The 19,437-nt window shown below is 40.6% G+C and overlaps 1 protein-coding gene across 1 annotated transcript in view; it reads right to left on the bottom strand.

The window, feature by feature from the left end:
* Positions 1 to 11,685, bottom strand: part of TFAP2D (transcription factor AP-2 delta (activating enhancer binding protein 2 delta)) — a gene marked incomplete at its 5' end in the record, with an annotated part of 32,108 nt that extends 20,423 nt beyond the window's left edge. Inside the window, 3 exons of the mRNA XM_008944687.1 lie at positions 1,186 to 1,327; positions 8,304 to 8,422; positions 11,520 to 11,685. Coding sequence (XP_008942935.1) covers positions 1,186 to 1,327; positions 8,304 to 8,422; positions 11,520 to 11,685 — 427 coding nt within the window. The remainder of the gene's footprint in view (positions 1 to 1,185; positions 1,328 to 8,303; positions 8,423 to 11,519) is intronic.
* Positions 11,686 to 19,437: the final 7,752 nt, after the last annotated feature.

Raw genomic sequence — 19,437 nt, 5'->3', positions numbered from 1 at the left:
TCCTCTTCTCCAGGCTGAACAATCCCAGGTCCCTCAGCTGCTCCTCATAAGCCATGTTCCCCAGACCCTTCTCCAGCTTCATTGCCCTTCTCTGGACCCACTTCAGCCCCTCAATGTCTTTCTTATGCTGTGGCACCAATGCATGTTGTCTCTGGGTCACCTTCATGGCAAGGAGCTCTAGATACAGAAGGGACACCATGACCAGGAATCTTCCTCCTCACAAACAGATGAAACAGGACGTTGGGGTACTAAGGACAATCCTGTGGCTGAGCAGTTGCCTTCTTCAGGGTGATTCCTCTCTACAGGGTGATTCCCTCTACTGGATATATCCCAGCCTGGATGATTCCCAATCATTTCCAGCACTGGCACATTTGAGAGCTCAGGTTTCTGGCTCCAGCCTCACTGTGTAACACTGCAGTTAAGTGCAGGAAGAATATCAATATGTTCAAGGCTACCCCATGCAGGCATTCCACACACCGAGTGCAGGTCTACGTTGTTCCATGCAGACTATTTATTCCTGCTTCCCCTGGCTCATGAAGGCTAATTCCTCCTTCATCAGGGCTAATTAACCTAGATGAAATGTTATCCTAACACGATGTTAGTGCTCCAGGGAGGTGTGTGGCTTGTTTAGAGCAAAGTAAGGTGTCTCTGGGTGTCTTTAATGGTTTTAGCAAAGCTTCCCTGCTGGTGTACATTGTTCCAGTGCCTTTGACTTCAGGGGAACTCTTGCAATTTTGATCCAGAGAGGATCTGTCCATCTGCAAACCAGCTCTCCCTCAGCAGAGCAATGATAATTAGCCCACAGTAACTAGTAATTCAGTAGGAGCTTAGATATGCTCACATGCAAAGAGGAGACAAAGCCAGACTCTGTCATATAGATCTTACCATGTAATGATGTCCCCTCTACTCATCTAAACCAAAACATCTGAGATGTGCGTGCCTCCTTAACCACAGGCAATGAGAGCACAGCCACTAAAACCTCACTGCAGTAAATAAGGTTCCTCTTGCAGCATCTCTGAAGAGGATTGCTCTCACTTGCTGTCAGTGAGTAGTTGTGATCGCAGTTACCACAATCCCAGCTCCATACTCTCACTCTTCCCTCCCCCAATCCCCAGATCCAAAATGGAGAAGTGACAGACAGATTTCTTTTTTAGATTTCTTTTTTAGTTTCCCCTCCCTTCTTACTTTGTCGCTAGGATCATCTTTTTCCTCGCTGTCTGCTCTTTCTGTTCCATGTGTTGTCTGGCAATGTGCTCTCCCACCGCCTTGGCAGGGAACTCTGTTTCACAGGTGTAGCCAAAATCCCTGGCCAAATGTAACGCTTCCCCTGTGGGCAAACAAAACAGATCAGTTAGGTTTGGGGGTTATTATTATTACTATTATGCTTACAGAATTTCTTCTACTCTTAAAAAACCCAATAACACAATTACAAATCACTTTTGTAGACATTCATTCATTCATAATGTCAGCTACATATTTCAACCCATTTGGCCTGCTCACGCTTTTGTCAGCAGCCAGATAAGGAGGTTATTCCTCTCCTCAGAAAACACTAGTCAAGACACTTGGGTTTAGCTCCCTCCCTTGCCACTAGTGAGTAGTGGGCAGCTGCTCAAGTTTTGAAAGCCCAGTTCATCACTGATGTTTAAGGCATGGAGATTAGTGGAAGGTAGGGACAAATAACTCTGAAGAGCTGAGATTCAGTCTTTGGTGCTTCTCTAAAGGAACAATATCTGTGGGGACAACATCCATTTCAACATATTTGCTATTGGGTTAATTAATCTATATTTGGGCTAAGCCAGCAGACACAATACAAATGCCTCACACTAAAGATGATCAGTCCATAAAGTAGAAAGCAAGAAACAATCCTGTTGCCAAAGTGATTGCAATCAAAATTGACTAGACAGAACAAAAAAGAAGGACAATGAAGATGACAGTTGTTGTTTTATAGGTGGGGAAAACAAGGCAAATGGACTATGTGGCTTGATTAGGCCTTGGGAGAAGTGTGTGAGAGAGGTAGGCACTGAGCAACTCTACCTCACTAAAACGTCTGGACACAATAACCCAACTCCATGCTGGGTGCCAAACACCTCTGAAAGAACCTGTCTATTTCCACTAGCTTAGAGAACATAGGATTATTTTCTTTTAGGCTTCACTAAACACTCTGGCCTGCCTGCCATGATTCTGACCACCTTGTTGTGGGATTTATCTGATCAAACACATCTGCCTGGAGTGTGAACATCTGTGCCCAGGTTAGTCTTTCCCTGGTGGGAAATAGGCACTTCCAGATGACACTTGCTCTCATTTTAGAAGGTAGAAATAGGTCAGCTACCAGAAGTATATGTTGAAGCACATCTCCATGAGTGACTGAGAAATGTGCTCCAGAAGAGTTTTGGGATTAGGGTGTTGTTGCTTTTATTTTTTTTTAAATTATCATTTTATTTTATTTTTTTTACCAGAGCTGTATATTTGATTGCTGCCATGAGAGGTAGTATAGAACCCTGGATTTTTGGAGACCAGGCTGATGCTCCAGGTGAACAGTTAGGAGGGATGCAGGACCTGCAACACTTCTCTTTGAGAACATGTGCAGTGGAATTCCTCTGATTAAATATCAATATTGACATCTGACCTAATACTTTCAAGTCAATGGAGACAAGCTAACAGATGAAACATGTATCATGCCATGCTAAAGTAGAAAGTAAGAGTGGATTAGAGGAATTATAGAAAAGTCTGGGTTAGGAAGGAACTCAGGAGACCATCCTCTGCTGAAAGCAAGACCTTAGATTAGGTTATTCATGAACTTTTTAGGCATAGTTGTGAGTATTTCCAATGATGGAGATTCCAGAGCTTTTCTGAGCAACCTAATAAAATGTTTAATTATTAATTTAATTTCATTCATTGTTAAACAACCATAAGTGAAGATTTCTCTCTATTGTCTGCAGCAAGGTATGACAGGACAGATACAACTATGATAGAGACGGCGAGAAGAATCCCATCCCAAATAAGACTGGGTCTGCTCTGCACAGACCTGGCCAACCCAGGGAAGATGGAAAATTCCATGGGAGCAGTGGTCCTGTGCCAGGGGCAGCATGAGACATAAGGAACCCCATGCATAGATGTCTATTTCAGAGCCTATTCTCCACCTTTTCAGAGTTTATTGTCTCCACTATCATTGGAGTTTTTACCAGAAAAATACATTTCATTTCCACAAGGAAATACTTTATTGTGTGTTTACCTGACCTAACTGGATTGAGGTACTAGTAAATGCATTCACTGCTTCCAAGGAATTTGTTTGCTTCAAACAGCAAACAACTTTTGCATCTGTAACTGATTTTACATGCAAAAATTGAAGATTATACTCAAAATCATCTGCATTATCTGGACATTTTTAAAGATTTCCTGTATGCCCAAAAAAGAAGTTGACAAGCAACTACTGAGTTGAATGAAGAAATGGTTTCCACTTAATTTACAGCTTCAGGAAAAAAATAAATAATTTTCAGTGACATTAAAACGGATTTCAGTGGTATGTGAACAGTGAGTCAGGAGGAGAAGGCATGGAGCTGACTGTATCTAAAACATCTGTCCCAGACTTATTCATGGACAAGAAAAGGTACAAATTTAAGCCACAGTTTCCAAATTTCTGTAGAGGTGCTTCAAAATTTCTATTTCAGCTACACTTTTACTTTTCCTTAAATGAAGACTTAAAGAATAAGTCTGTTGCAGAAGAGCACCAGGTTTTACTTCTCAGCCAAACTCCATTAAAACACTTGATATGTTTGTTTTTATGCCAATATGGAAATAAGATAAAAGTCAAACCCTTTGAAGTTGTCTTCTGGTGGAATTACCATTCTCCAGACAGCTTTATCCTGGTCCCAGTCAGACCCAAGTAACAATACAAGGCATGTAGTCAGCAAAGAATTTAAACATTTACCATTGGAAAAGTCTTGTTTTTTTCAAGCAAGCAAAATTTTGTGGATGAAAAATAAGCATTTATTTAATATGGTCAACAACAAACTGAAATTTGTTCATTGTCACTTAATGTCAAAAAAAAAAGGAATGAAAATACAAATTGTTGTTCAAACTTATCTTTACAAAGATGGTGTATATTATTTACTAGAGCTTAAAAAATTATACTGAACCATTTTGATGATCTGAGAAAATTATACAAAAGTATAAAACTCATCCTTTTTACCTGGAGCTAGGATTCTGATTGAATGCTAATGGCAAATGATGAGATGAATGATCAAAAAGAAACAAAATAACTTATCTGCTTGTGGATGTAGACAGGGAAAAATGAAGATAAAAATGTAGCTATTATTTTGTGAAATAACAAATTAAAATGTTTAAAATATATTCTAAATATATATTTTTTACTTATGAATGCACGTTAGACCTAAGCATATTTATTTGTATGAGCACACACTTTCATATGGTATAAGGAGTACGCATTCTAAATTACAACATCAAATTCTAAATAAAAATACAAATCTAGACATAACAGTCTACAGAACGTGATTTCTCATATCCCATTGTTGAGCAAAGATGTAATTTTTGAACCTGGATCAAATGATGACTTGATATTTAGAAGTGAATTGTGACATGCTTCTATACATATTAATTTTTGTTAATCTCAGTGAATAGAGATCTCTTGTATTATTGTACAGTAGGAAATAAGTCTGCCTGGTGGGAGACATGTACAAAATGTCATAAAAGGTGTTCTTTCTTTTTCTACAACATAATTTGGACATTTATTCTAGGGGAGAATGTAGAAATAATGGTACCGTGGAGGAATGACCTCCCTACTTTTACCTCAGGTTTGCTGCCTTCTACTTAGTCATTATTTACACCAGGGAGGAGTCATAGTAAAGGTAGAAACCCCTAAAATCTTTGCCTTTTATATCCATTTGCCTTATTTCGATCAAAAATCAAATTCCTCTGTGTGCAATATCCCCTGCTCTTTCCTCTGAGGAGACAAAGAATGGGTGTTGGGGATCGTTGACTTTCTCCTTAAATCCAGCACCTGGCTTTGCAACTGTAGGCAGTGCTGCCTTTCTGTATAATCTGACACATGACCAGAGAGGTTTGCATGATGGAAAAGGACAGTTGCTGAAGCTGAATTGGAAGAGACAGCTCTGGAAAGCCTCAGTGGAGAGAAGAGCCACATACCTTGACAGGCTTCTGTGGGCAGGTGGAAGGAGCAACGTGCAGGTCTCCTGGGTCTAGCAAGAGTGAGAGATGCTCCTATGCAGAGTGAAGGCAGAAGCTGTGTCCCACAAGAGGGACACAGCATCTGAACCTCCTACTCTCTCCTCGCCTTTGCCTCCTCCGGATGCTCTACCCAGCAGAAATGCTACCCAGGGGGAGGAGGAACAGGCAGGGGATGGAAGGAAAGGGGGTTTATTTTCTATTTGTAGGGTGAGAAAAGAGGAGGAACAAGTGTAAGGATATTTAAACAAAGGCTGGTGGGGGAGAAGTGTGACAGTTGATAGCAGTGTGAAAAAAGTAACCACTGACCTATTTTTCTCAAGAGTTTTGGTCCCAAACCCACGGCAGATGAATGTTGTCAATTTTGTGTCTAGGAAATGTAGTGTCTTAAGTAAGTTTGACAGGAAAACAAATTCCAGATTTTTTGTAAGTGCTTTTTCTGTCTTTTGTAAAAAACCCTGATGGTTTTAAAATCACTCATGTATTGCTTTTACCTGCATCTGCAAATGCATTTTATGCTGTGTCTCTGCCTTATAAGTGACTTGTCCAGACAGAAGAAGACATCTGCCCTCTTCTCACATCCTTTCTTGCTCCCACTGGGGAGTTTTTTGACCCCTTTGGATGAGCAATAATGCTTAGCCTTGGACTTAATGGTGGAGCCTTTATTGTATTAGCTAAGCTGTAGAAATTTTCCTTTTATAGCTGGTTAAGAAAAATGACCTTTCCCTTCATCTAATCTAGGCACTAGAGGGCATCCCTCACCTACAGGTTGCACAGAGATCTGTCCCACACTGCTGTGGAAAGCCTTGCAGTGCTGAGTTCATTTTCCCAGACTGTCTTCCCACCCACTGTGCCAATCTGTGTGGATGATAACATAAAGATCAGAACTGATCTGTCAAACAATTCCTACTTTGGGCTCCAGGAGGCTCTGACCAAAATCAGAATAGCAGTAAACACCCAGCAGCCATGCTGAACCCCCAAAAAAGTAAGTTTGCAGAAAATAAGAGGCCACAGAATAATTTTTATGATGTCTGGATCTTCACATGATTATCACAGCCTACAAATTCACAAAAGTTGCTCTGTGGAACTTAGCAGTACTAGTCAAATCTCAATTATTTTAGTCTATTTTGGAGGAAAAGAAGTCTCAATCTTGCCAGAAAGTTTTGGGACAGTTTTGGTCAATATGCTTAATCATAATACAACTAATTTTGCCTTTTCTTACCTCAAATAGATATTCAAGACATTGAGCGTGTACTTACATTACAGAGTTATTAAAGGCCTAGATACATTGAAGACTGTGAGGGTCTTCAGTAATAATAAACTTAAAACCATCTCTTTAGGTGCAATCAAGAGTGACACAATCCTGGGTCCTTGTGAGAAGTCCTCACAGTGCACCTGATATTTAGGGATTTAATAGGACTAACAAATCCTGAAGTCATTTTGTGTATTGACATGACACAGAAAAAGCCAATGTTTTTTTCTTCATGTTTTCTTCTCCCCTAAAACCTGGAACAAGACTGTTTTTATGTTTTAAATGTTTTTATTTCTGCCTTCTCCACAAGCAGGAACCATTAAGGAGTGGGTTTCTTTGTAGAAACCATGCTCCAAGTTAGTATCCCTTGAATATACAAAGGGAGGACAACTTATAGCACAAAGAATTTGATGAGCACCACCAAGTTTGACCAAGGATTGATTACATAGATGAGAAATGAGCTTCATTTTTTTTTTCTTTTGGAACATTAACATACATGGTGGTGCCTTTCTCAAAAATTCCAGTAAAGAAAATCCATAATTACTGTGTCTAGGCAAAGAGGTCCCTGTCAAAATGAGCTCACTCTCCTCAGTATGTATCTTTAGGTTTCACATCAAAGCAGCCCAAGAACAAAAGCAATACCATAGGCTTAATTATAGGCTTGATTTTGAGTAAAGGGTAGGGAGGCAAGCACGGCTCCATCCCTGGGAAAAGAAAAGAATCTAAAAATTCCCTTTCCTAAGACTGGAACTCCATTATGGCTTTCTCTTTATTGTAGGTGTTATATGGACACACCTGTATTTCAGAGCAGCCTCATTGTAGTTCTGTGCACTCAGTGGCCCTTGAGAACTTTAGTTCCTCCGATTAGATGGTGAAAAACATCCACTGTTATGGATTCTGCACTGTTTCTCCATCCTTTGAGATATTAAAAACCTGACTAGATAAGGTCTTGAGCAACCTCTTCTGACTGACCCTGCTTTAAGCAGAAGTGTTGGACTAGAAGATTGCCAGAAGTCCCTTCCAGCCTCATTCTTTCTATGATTCTGTGGTAATATGTGTTGAGACCTCAGCCTACTTGCCTAGATCTACGTGGACCTTTCAGGTTATGATCCTAGAAGGTGTTGACCTTTAGGATGAGCTGAGTGCTCTCAACATCAAGAAGGAGGGATCTGAAATTCCCAGAGCTGCTACTCACAGCCAGACAACTAACTGAGTACTTAGTGGAGTCACCCAGAATAGAAGAGATTCAGGTAGAGTTTCTTCCCTTTGCCTGAGGGGTTTGAACCTCCATCTCCCAACTGAAGGTTTGAAAAGCCTGGCAGGTTTTGGTGAATGATATTTAAACAGCAAATAAAGGCCAAGAAAATATCTCCTGGGCCTGTCTAGAGTTTATCTGAAAACAGATTTCATTCATTTATGTGTGTGGGGAAAAGTCTTGTCTAAATATTATGCCTTCTTATGGGGAAAAAAAAAAAAAAAAGAGATAAATCACATTTTTGGATCAGCTCCAGGAAATTCACAAGTAAAAAAAGGAGGATAAACAAACCTACTTATTAAGTTGGTATAAGACATTCGTCTCTCTCACAAGAACACTTGAATCATCGATTTGTAAGTCAGACCCCAGCACAGAAAGCACAGATCAATGCACAGGAAACTGCAGGACCAAACCCATTGCTGGGAGCCAAGACATCTCAGAGTGAACTTCCATTTTGCCACTCGTTTTGTCTGTGGCTGTAGGCAAGTCAGTTCTCTGTATGAAATACAGATTATGATATTTAACACTGTGGACAAAAAGTGTTGTATACAATGAAACTTTTTTGATATTATATTGCAATGTTATAAACCCTACCTTCTACCAAGGAAGTCAGGAGTGTGACATTTGCTGCTTTTCTTCTTCCTGCAGGCAAATTCAGTCCCAGTCTGTCTAATTTTTCTCGCAAGCAGCGTCCTCCGTTCTTGGATTTTGCTCTATCATGAGAGAACAGCAGGAGATAGAATCTTGTCTTTATTCTGCATTTTTCCCCCCATATTAATATAAATCTAGAAATTGCACACATTATGGACAAGAGTGTGGTAATGCCTGTACTAATTACATCAATGGAAAATCTTTCAAAGCTATATTCTTAATGTTCTGCTCACACTGTGTGAGTCTTTCACATTGGTCATTTGACAAAGTTAGACACTTTATTGTCTGCTAGAGGGGCACTCGTTCTTCAGACAGCTGTCAGCCCAATGGAACCCATGGTCCTGATTTGGACACAGAGCCTGAAATCGCAATGACTGAATAAAAATATTGACAGTGTAGTCACTTATATCTGATTCAACCACCTCAGGCTCCTGAGAAAAGCAAGAGAGAAACAAGCACTTCTAGAATGACATTAAACAGATGTCTAGAATGAGGAGACTTTACCCATATCTCTCATCTGACTATAAAAGGAAGCCAGATGGCTAATCAAATGTAGATGTTTATGTGGAACCCAGCCCCAGATACTCCTCTAGAGCTGTGAAACCTGGGTATTTAGAGATGCAGTCTGCAAAGCCCAATACTTAAAGGAAGAAGAGTAAGGCAATGAGAAATGCTGAAGTTAAAACCCCAGCCATCGTTGGCTATCTATGCCCCCGTCCCAAATGCCCAAATCACTTCGTTCTCACAAAATGGCTCCTGGTTCATCCCACACCTGTTTTTCTGCGGTGCCACAGTGTTTGAAGCATTTGAGACATAGCCACTTATGCAGCAGACACAGGTTCAATTTCTTCCTCAGCCTGAGGGAATTTTAACCTGTGCCTTTTAGATGAACACAGCAGCAAGCTGGCACTGAATAACTAATGTCAAAATACTTAAATACTGAATAAAGCAGAGACTGGAACCCAGATCCCTCCAATCCCAAATGAATGAACTCATCATTAGGTAACAGAGTCATGACTACAGTTATACCTTCGTTTTCATGCAACTAATAATAAGCCCTAAATGAGATAGAGGGGCCCTCAGTTTAGAATAACCAATCACTGAGTATTAAACATGCCTAACTTGACATTTTGAGGTCCACGGTTGAATTCCTTCAGGCAGAGGAACGAACCAAACTTGGAATACCACTGGTTGGATAGTTGTTTTTACCCAGTAAGAGATACCACAACTTTGACTATGTTGTGTGCCAGGAAATGTCTTCTGAGAGCACTTAACTCTGAAGAAAAACTAGCTGTGGAAATATTCTAGATGGTGACATCTGACAGGATGCAAAAGCAACCCAACCTTGGGGTTGTTTAGCCTAGAGAAAAGGAGGCTCAGAGGAGACCTTGTCACTTTCTACAACAAACTGAAAGGAGATTTAAGAAAGGTGAGGGTTGGTCTCTTCTCCCATGTAACAAGTGATAAAACAAGAGGAAATGACTTCAAGTTGCACCAGGGGAAGTTTAGATTAGACATTAGGAAAAATTTCTTCCCTGAAAGGGTTTTCAAGCCCTGCAACAGGTTGCTCAAGGAAGTGGTATAGTTGCCATCCCTGGAGGGATTTAAAAGATGTGTAGATGTGGTGCTGAGGGACTTGGTTTAGTGGTGACCTGGCAGTGCTGGGTTATGATGATGATTGCTTGATGGTCCTGAAGGTCCCTTCCAATGAGAACAATTCTATGATTCTGTGATTCAGCCAGGTTCAGGCAAAACAGGAATGAGATTTGAGTTTGCTACATCTCTGCTGCTCACCTACAAAGTGTTTGAGTCCATTCTCTAGTTGTGACACGTACAGGTATAGCCTGACCTAATCTATTCATTTACACTCTCTGCTTCATAAAACAGAATTAGGACATTCCAACAGCTGGCTGGGACTAGTCCCTGGCTTTTGCTAGCTCCTAAACCATGCTCTGGGTTGATTTGGAAGTGTTATATTTGAGCTGGGCTAAAAAAATTATGGGGATCATTCTAGAATTTTGACAAAGGAGAGAAATTAGTCCCCATGTTCAGGCTGATTCCCCTGTATTCTCACCAGCTTGTGCTGGTATTGATGAAATCTGTGACATGAGGATTTAAAGTGAATATTTCTGTGATTATTAGCTGAAGGCCTCTACAAAGATGAAGCAGTAAGAGGAAAACATGTGGATGTAAATTTTGGATTTCAATGTCTATATAAGCAGGTAAATGGGGCTCGTGCCCCTGAAACAATTTTATGATCTATAGTCCTTACTCTGCAAGATGGCTCGAGACAGCTCTAGGACTACCACGTAGCTTAGAATATGGCAGGCTGGTTAAAATGACTTTCAGTACGAGAAGCAGTGTGGCCTTTAGTGACAACAGTGAAATAGCCTATGACTTCTCAACTAGTTTTGATCAAAGGACATTCAAGTAGCTTATGCCATCTAAGTTATGCCTCAGGGACATTGCGACTTACTTATGCCTGGCTGAATTACAGTTCCCTCCTTGTTTTCCACTTGCAATGTGAGGCACAGTCTGTGACTTTCCTTCTCTCTGAAAGGGTCTGCTATGGTCAGCTAAGGGTCAGAGGCAAAACTGTGCCTAGTTACTTCTCCTTCAGTATCTCAAAATGAGAAAAATAAGCCCAGCACACCCTGTCTTTTCTGTGCTCAAAGGATATGCAATGGAGAAAGGAGGAAAAGGCATTTCTACACCTCCATGTTTTAGGTTTTTTGCTGAGTGAAGGCTGTAACTGCTCTTGGTAGAACAATTTACTTTGAAATAGTTTCTCTACAATAAATCAGATTGTGGCTCTGGTGAAATTTTTCACACGTTGAAGGTCTTTTTGCTTTTTTTTTCATTTAGAACAAGGCAAAGTGACACCTGTCCATCTCTGATGAGTAACTGAACCAAGAGGGTTAAAGAAAAATCGTTTCACTGAAAAACTCTCCATGAAAAACATCAACACAATCTTCATTTTTTCTAATTTATTGAAAATTTCCCTAGAAACAGGATCCAGTGCCAATCCATCTCCTTCTGTTTTCCCAGACTACGAACACCTACCCAAGTGGGGAAAGAGAAGAAAAACCTATTTATAGAAATTAAAATCACAGAAATTCCAACACTGTCTAGGACTTGTTTTTCTCACCTTCAACTTACCTTCTCAAAATACCTCCTAAGAGGGAAGCATTGAGGCATTCTGGTGGTGAAAGGCGCCTCTTCACCTCTGCAATGGTCACTTTGTACTTTGAAGTGGAGCTGAGTAGAGACAAGCGACCAGGAACAGAGCAGAACAGGTCAGTGGGGTTAACAACGCAGGTGCCTCCTACAAAGCAAAAGAAGTGTCAGAGCAGGGGAAACGTCATATCCCATGTTTTGACAGATTCATTCATGAGGAGCAATTCTCTTGTTTATTTGTGGTTGTTTTTCTCTGGGGTTTTGGATTATTTTGAGGGGGGTGGTTTTGATTTTCACTATTGCATCTCATCGTTGATTTGAGAAGGATGAATGGATAGAAATTTCAATCTAAGAAAAGAGAACTATTAGATCTTATAAGCTTTACAGTCAAATTAGATCATTAGGTTAGCTCGTTTGATTTCATGCTCAGTGAAAATTACATATTGTCAGTCTTTCAAGTCTTGTATCTAGTATGATTAACAATGTAAGATTGAACCAGACTCGGATATCACTCAGGATTTTAAAAAATGCAGTTGGTGAAAAATTTAGGACATTGGTTCTAATGAGAAATATTCATCTTAACTCTCATAGCAGTATTTAGGATAACCAAGATGCAACGGCACTATAGATTTGCAGTGATTTGCGGCCAGGATGGCTTTCCAAGCCTTTGAACTCTCATATTCTCCTTCTAAAGTTAGGTCAAATCCTCAGCTGATGTTAATGATTGAAATCTATCGAGCTACTTCCGTTTATCTCCAGATAGCTCTGGAATTGTTTATTTCTTGAAAGTGGCAGTTCCTTAGCCTGGGTCTAAAACTGCTGAATGATCACCCAATCTTTCAATAAAGACTGTGATCAATAGCACCTCAGGCAAAATATTTTTTTTAACTTAAAGTTAATATATGAGACAGCAAGAGAGAAAACTTTCTTTACAACTGATCCAACAGGATTGTCCAGACTCCCAGGTTAAAAAAAAAATCTTAATGACTACCACATATTTTATTACTAAGTGCAAAACATTTTTCTTTGACTTCTCCAACCTGACTACAATAAAAAAAAAGTCTGTAGAAGAAATAAATTTTACCACTGCATTCACAATTGTTCCCTGGGGGAAAGATGAGAAAAAAAGATGAACTACATATGAGAGTGATATAAAATATATAATTCGATGCACTACTAGAAGGAGCTCAGATGGTTTCTGTAAGGACAATGATATAAAGAGCTTCTCACAGCAGAATGAATGTGTGTTCATCATTCATGTTTAAAGGAAAGACACTGTATTTTTTAAACTATCATGATAATTTCTTCTTTCCTCTGAAGACCTTAATCTTTTTACACTGAAAGAGATCACTTTATTATGCTTAAATTTTTTAATTTTTAATCTAAATTCTACAATGTGAATAGAATAGAATAGAATAGAATAGAATAGAATAGAATAGGATAGGATAGCCAAAAAATAGCTCACTTTATCCTAACACCTTCACTTTATCTTCTTCCACTTGTAATCCCTCTTAAAACTAAGGTGACTACACATGTTCCAGTTCTAGCAGAGAGAGAGGAATATAACTGAAAGATGGAACCTCATTAAAGGCAGACTATTCTTTGCTTACATAAGGCAAACAGAATTTCTTTCCAAATATTTCAGCTCTTGTAGGTATATTTAAACATTTGTGCTGACAGAAAAGCCAGAAAAGAACATCTCCTGGTATAAATCCCAGATGGGTGAGATCTTGACTCCGTACAGCAGGATATTTAATGACTTTTCTAATTATGGTACAGGATAGATTATTAGTGTCCACTTCTCAGACAGAATATAGAGACAAATCAGGCATCACCAAACGTATAGACACATCAAGGGCACTTATGCACATTTTTACACAGCTCAAAGCTATAATTTACGAGCTCATATGCTCAAACACAGAAATCTGGTGCTACATGCCTGAAATAATTTGGGTTATTTTTGTTTGCGTGTTTGGGTTTTTTTTTTTGGTTGGTTGTTTTGGGTTTTTTTCATCGTTGTTATTTTTTTCTTTCATATCTGAGGCAGGGCTGCACAGAAACCTGTAAATATTTTCAATCAATGTTTGCAAACTTCTAGTCTGTCAGGTGCATTTGTGAAGAGTGTTAACACTGAGTAGTTTTGTTTGTTTGGCATCTCCTGCCACACAATACATATGCACAGGTGTACATCTATATGTGTCAAGAAAACAGTAGCAATGTGTACATATTTATTTACTTTCATAAGTCTGTAAATTTTATAATGAATGAGACTGTACTGAAATCAGTGTCATATTAGAGTCTTTTTACCAGGTTAAGCCAATATGTGCATTATTTATAACTCATAAATAATTGTCCCTCTAATCCAAAAGCTGTTACCCGGTAGCTGCTCCTACCCTAACCAGAATTTACTGGAACATTTATTATTACTATTTAGCAAAAAAAGTTGTTTATAGTCTACAGTGTTTTAAAATGTCATGTCTCTGCAAGATGGTCTTAAACAAAGCACTTCCAGGTAAGCCAGGTATGGGTTAAAAGTGACAGAAAACAACAAGTCTAAGTCATTTATTTTCCAGAAACATAAAGAACAAGTTACAAATTAAAAGAAGGTAAAATCTGTTGCATATAATTATTTCACTATATTAATTATTCATTGACACAGCAACAGAGAACAGTGTGGTGCTTTCTAGACGAAGCCATGTCTTTGTCAAAAGCTGGGCAATTTTGAAGGCACAGCTCTCCTACCATAAACACCACCTTGGAGAGGAGCAGGATGAAGTCCTGGCCTTTACACCACGTGATAAACAGAAAAAGACATAGCAGTAAACAAAGGCTGCCAGAAAGAGAAAGGAAATAAGTGCAACCACAGTGTAAGTTAAGGGTTAGGTTTCTTGCCAAACATACACATTTTAGTGTATTCCTTCCCCCATATTCTGATCGTGCACTAGAGTGGACAAATGGCTTTGTTAGGAAGTGCAGTGTCCTCAAGGAGAGGACAAAGTATCTTTTAAGTTGTACTAAACAGCAGTGGCAACCACCAGCTTTTTTTTTTTTTCCCCATCAACCCAATATCACTGTAGGTGCTGTTGGCAAAATCGATCCTTGTCATGACAGGGTATTTAAGAGATGGGATGCTAACAGGTACCAGTCAGACAGAAAAGAAAACGCCCTCAAAAGTAGAAAGGGAATACTGCCTTTCATGAGTCTAGCAGTTCAACCTAGAGACCCCTATTCCTCTCACCAGCTTTTTCTTGCTTAACTTCTGGTGTCAGGATACATAAGATCCCACCAGCTCATCAGATGAAGAGCCCTGCACATAACCACGGCAGAGTAAAGTGCCCACCAGAGTGTTTAACAAAGAGTAACCTGTGGCTATTGCTCCCTGGCTAGTTACACACACCCTTGGAACTATTTCAAGGCTAGGAAAAGAAATTGAGAGAAGGCAGAAGCTGAGATAGCTGGTAGGATCATCCAGGAGATTGTCTCAGCAATTTCATGCTCCGTGTACCACCTGAAACGGGCCCGTGAATGTGAAGAAGACTTTTTAGGACATTTATCCCACAAGGAAGTGATTATGTGATCTGGGCTGTGATCATCCATTGCCATAATCTTATTATCTCTTCTTATCTCTACTGTGCTAGAGATGACTGTAGACAGTGATAGTTGTGCTCTTAGAGCCACAGAAGTATAAAGGCACAAGGAAAACAAGATTTAGACTAAGGGGGAATATATTTTATATTGGAACTGCTAGATTGGGGAAAAAAAAAGAGAGAGAAGGGAAGTTTTTAGGCAGACAAACCTTTCTTCAGGGCTTCTCCTTTATCCAACTCTGTTCAATTACTTCTCTCTTCATGACAGAGTTTTACCCTCTGATCTGTCATCTTCATGTTGATTTTAACAAATATGATTTTTCTAAGGGGACAAGATGGGTGAGGAAGAGAGACACTTTGTGCAGCAGACCACATTTGGGTGAAAGACCCAGGGCCCAATACTGCCATATATTGAACTGCCTCAGCTGCCAGCTCACCTCAGGAGACTATATATAACCTGCTCTTGTTGAAGATGTCCCTGCTCATTGTAGGAAGGATGGACTAGATGACTTTTCAAAGTCCCTTCTAACCCAAACCAATTTATAATTCTATCTTATTCCATGATTATTGTCAAGTGGTCTGAAAGGGAGGAATAACAAAAGATTACATTTGTTTTTGGTAGCTTTTTGTGGCCTGATCTTTTTCCCTCTAGTGAACTGGTTCTTACTCAGCACAATGTACTCCTTTGTGTGAACTGTGCTTTTGCTTTGTTTCCCAAGCCTAGGATGAACAAAAGTTAGGCTATGTGATACAGCAAAAGGTAGTCACAGTAAACATTGGGAGAGTATTTTCCATTCCTTATTCTTGCCTCCCCATCAAATAGCACGAGTCAGTACAAAATGCCAACGCAAGCTGATGATGGGTTTTGTGGATGACAGTAGAGAGAACAACAGAGCCAGACTCCAACCCAACAGTCTTGTCAACACAATGAAAATCCCAACAACGCCTGATGCAAAAAGAGCTGGGTCTGTTTTGATTGTAGGTTTCCCTTTGTAGAGATGAAGAGGACAATAGGGTGTCTGGAGTGAGCTGATTTATTCTGATTTAGTTATGAGCTTGGGCATCTGCTGAAATCTAAGTCTCCCTGATGCCCACAGAGTGACATATTTGTGCATCTTTTCATTGGCAAAATCCATATTCTCACATAGTTTATACTTTTCATAAGTAATATTACTGCTTTATTAGGAGTGAGAGAGAGAAACACCCATTGATGTCACTGGATGATTTTTACACTTTAAATACAAACATTTTCTTAGGTGAGTGTCTGTAATTTTGTAAAGACTCATACATCCTCACACTCTGCAAGGCCATTTCTTATTTGTTAACCATAACAGCTGCAATATGATGGGAATTTTATATTAATTCAAGATGAGGAAGTCTCTCAAAGATATTCACCTATAAATATCATGCAGTTATGGAAGGAAACATCATAATACACTAGTGACAATAGCACAGAAGTACTGTGACAATAGCACAGAGGCAATTTATTTTATTTTTCAGGATATATGCATGTTTGAGTGCTTGTGTATATTATTAAGTATAAGCACGCCTGAGTGCCTACAGATTAATCTTATATAAAATATTAATAACACGCTATGCTTTTTATTAGTTTATTATTTATATCTACAGGTGCTGTTAGTGGCAGTCTCCAGCTTACAGTATATTTTCTGCTCTGTTCTGAAATTCTGGCAAGTTTACAGGACGTTACAAAACGAAGACATGAAAATCTGCCTTTCCTTAGCTTTTTCTTCTTCCTAGCATGTAATAAACCTAAGCAAGCTGTTAACTGTATAGAGTTTATCAGGACTATTTAATCCCATGTTCAGTTCCCAAAGATCTATAAGCAATTTAAAATGTTCTATAAATTATCATTACAACACCAAGTCGTTTATCTCAGAAACTAAATATTCAGAATTCTAAAACACATCTACATTTGTCAAGAAAAATAATAAGTTCTGCTTTTTTCCTATTTTTCTTCTGGTTTCATTTAAGTTAACAAACTTTGCATCATGTAACTAGCCATGTAAACCAACTTGTTCCATAACCATAAACAATTCTGAGATAATATTACTCACTACAACACCCATGCTAAGGAAAGGCAAACATGCCTGCATGCACAAGGCAATTTTTAAACAAACAAACAAAAAATATGAATCAGAAGATTCAGTAGAAACTGAGAGGATGATAAGCAGTTTTTAAGACTAACCTCTCAGCTACGCAGTTTTTAAGGCTGTGAAGACTGTTAGGAGTTTTAGACAATGTTAAATAGATAGCTTGGGAGAAGTGAGGTGTTATGGCAGAAAACAAAATAATAAAAGAAATGAGATTATTACAGGAACTTAACTTTAAAAATAGTATCAACATGTAAAGGGATGTTAGATCTCAGGCACCCAGGACTGTCCATCAGCAAGATGTATCAGCAGTGACACAGGAGCACTCCTACAGCTCCGATGGTGAAGGATGGGACACAAACCAGAACCAAAGGGAATCTGCTTCACTCCACTTCTCTATGCAGAAGCCATAAGAACTGATCAGCACTTTTCAGCTCCTTCTGGACCCTCCCTGCAGCAGCGGTTTGGGAAACTGGTTGTGCATTGCTGGACAGGGTGTGCAAACCTGGCTGCAGAAGAAACCAAGGTCCTGGCACCAGCAACACCTTTGAGAGAAGCTCGGTTCCTGTTGGGGCTGCCAGGGGAGGAAGGATGGGGCAGGCTGTGTGAGGTGTGGGTGAAGGTGTGGGAAGGGTTTGAGGCTCTGCCCAGGGTGTCCCACAAGTGGGCAGTGATGTTGGAAGAGGGGAGCTGTGCTGCCCAAAGGAGAGCCCGGCAAGTTGTGTGTGTTTTGTGCGTGTTGAGTGTCCACTTGGGCTGTGCTTCTACACACATTGTTCTCTGTGTGTGCAGGGGGTTGTGGGGTGCTGAGAGCTGCTCTGGGTGCTGTGTGTGCCCTCTATGAGTGGCTCTGAAATCTCTGCTGGGGCAGGCCCAACTGGGACAGTAGAGGGGAGAAGCAAAGACCACCAAAGCAGGTGAGATCCCCACCCAGGGGCTTTCCATCGCCCCTCTGTGCACCGTCAGAAAATATTCCTTTGCAGATTAACAGGGAAAACCAACCAACCAACAAAAACTCACTGAGAAATCAAAGCAAACCAAAACAAAACTCAGCCTCACGTCTCTTCCCCGAACTTCTCTCAAAGGTGTTGCTGGTGCCGGGACCTCAGGGAACAGGTCCCACTCCCTTCCCGGCCCGGCCGAGCCCTCGGTGCCCGGACAGAAGTCTCTCTGACCCGCTGCTCAGCCCCCTCCGTCCCCTTCCCCAGCCCGAAACTCCCGTGGAGCCGAAAGTCGCCGACCCGTTTGGCTTTAGTCGGCTGGAGATTATCTCAGCTGGAGCCGCGAGAGCCATAAATTAAGCCAGCTATTTAGGATTTTAATGCGATTTAAATTGGCCCTTGGAAGAGAAAAGAAAAGGAGAGAAAAAGACAACAGTGCTAATGACAGTGCATTAGGACCTGAACACAATGATGGGCTATTAGACGAGTCCCGAGGCTCTTGTAAGGTTCAGAAGAGCCGGGAAAAGGGAGGGAAGAGGCTAACAAAGGAAAGACAAGGGAGGGATCCGCTTTGCCCTCGGTGGGTTCCCGCCTGGACGCGGGGACCGAGGCCCGAGGCCACCTTCGTCTCCTGGAGCTCCTGAGCTAGCGGGGGACACACCGCAGGGCTCTAGGGACGAAGAAGAAGGACCTTAAGGCACCCTTCGGGGTGAGGTGGGGACTGGCCAGCTAGCCCGTTTGCCAGAGCAGGGAGGAGCAAGATGAAGGGGGATGTCCCCTCGGCGCATTCCGGCATCCCGGGGTGCCTGTATCAGACCGCGGGGAGGGGGTCAGACGCCAGTACCCCTTTTTTCTCCCTTTCACCTCCACACAAAACAGCAAGGGAAGAAGACTCTCCTGGGAAGAGGCGCAAAGCCCCCAGTCCCTGCCTTCACCCACCTCCTTCAACCTCTTGCCCGAAGTCTCGTCCTTAATGACTGAGTCATTAGGCGGTAGTTTTGAGTGTCAAAAATTAAAATCAGAGCGGAGGAGAGGATGAAGGCTCAGTGAGTGCCTTTCAAATGAGAGGCGATACCACGACCAAGTACATAAAAGGCAGAGGAGAGAAAGGGGAGCGTCTTTCCCCAGATTTTATTGGTAGACTTTATGGTGACTGATGCTTGAGCTTTTAAGAAAAGGGCGTTTTTTTCTTTCTTTTTTATTTTTTTTCCCCTTCTTTTTCTTTCTTTTTCTTTCTTTCTTTCTTTCTTTTTTTTTTTTT

This window comes from Merops nubicus, unplaced genomic scaffold, assembly GCF_000691845.1.
Source record: "Merops nubicus isolate BGI_N331 unplaced genomic scaffold, ASM69184v1 scaffold6077, whole genome shotgun sequence".
Lineage (NCBI taxonomy): Eukaryota > Metazoa > Chordata > Aves > Coraciiformes > Meropidae > Merops > Merops nubicus.
This window is presented reverse-complemented; position numbering and strand designations above follow the sequence as displayed.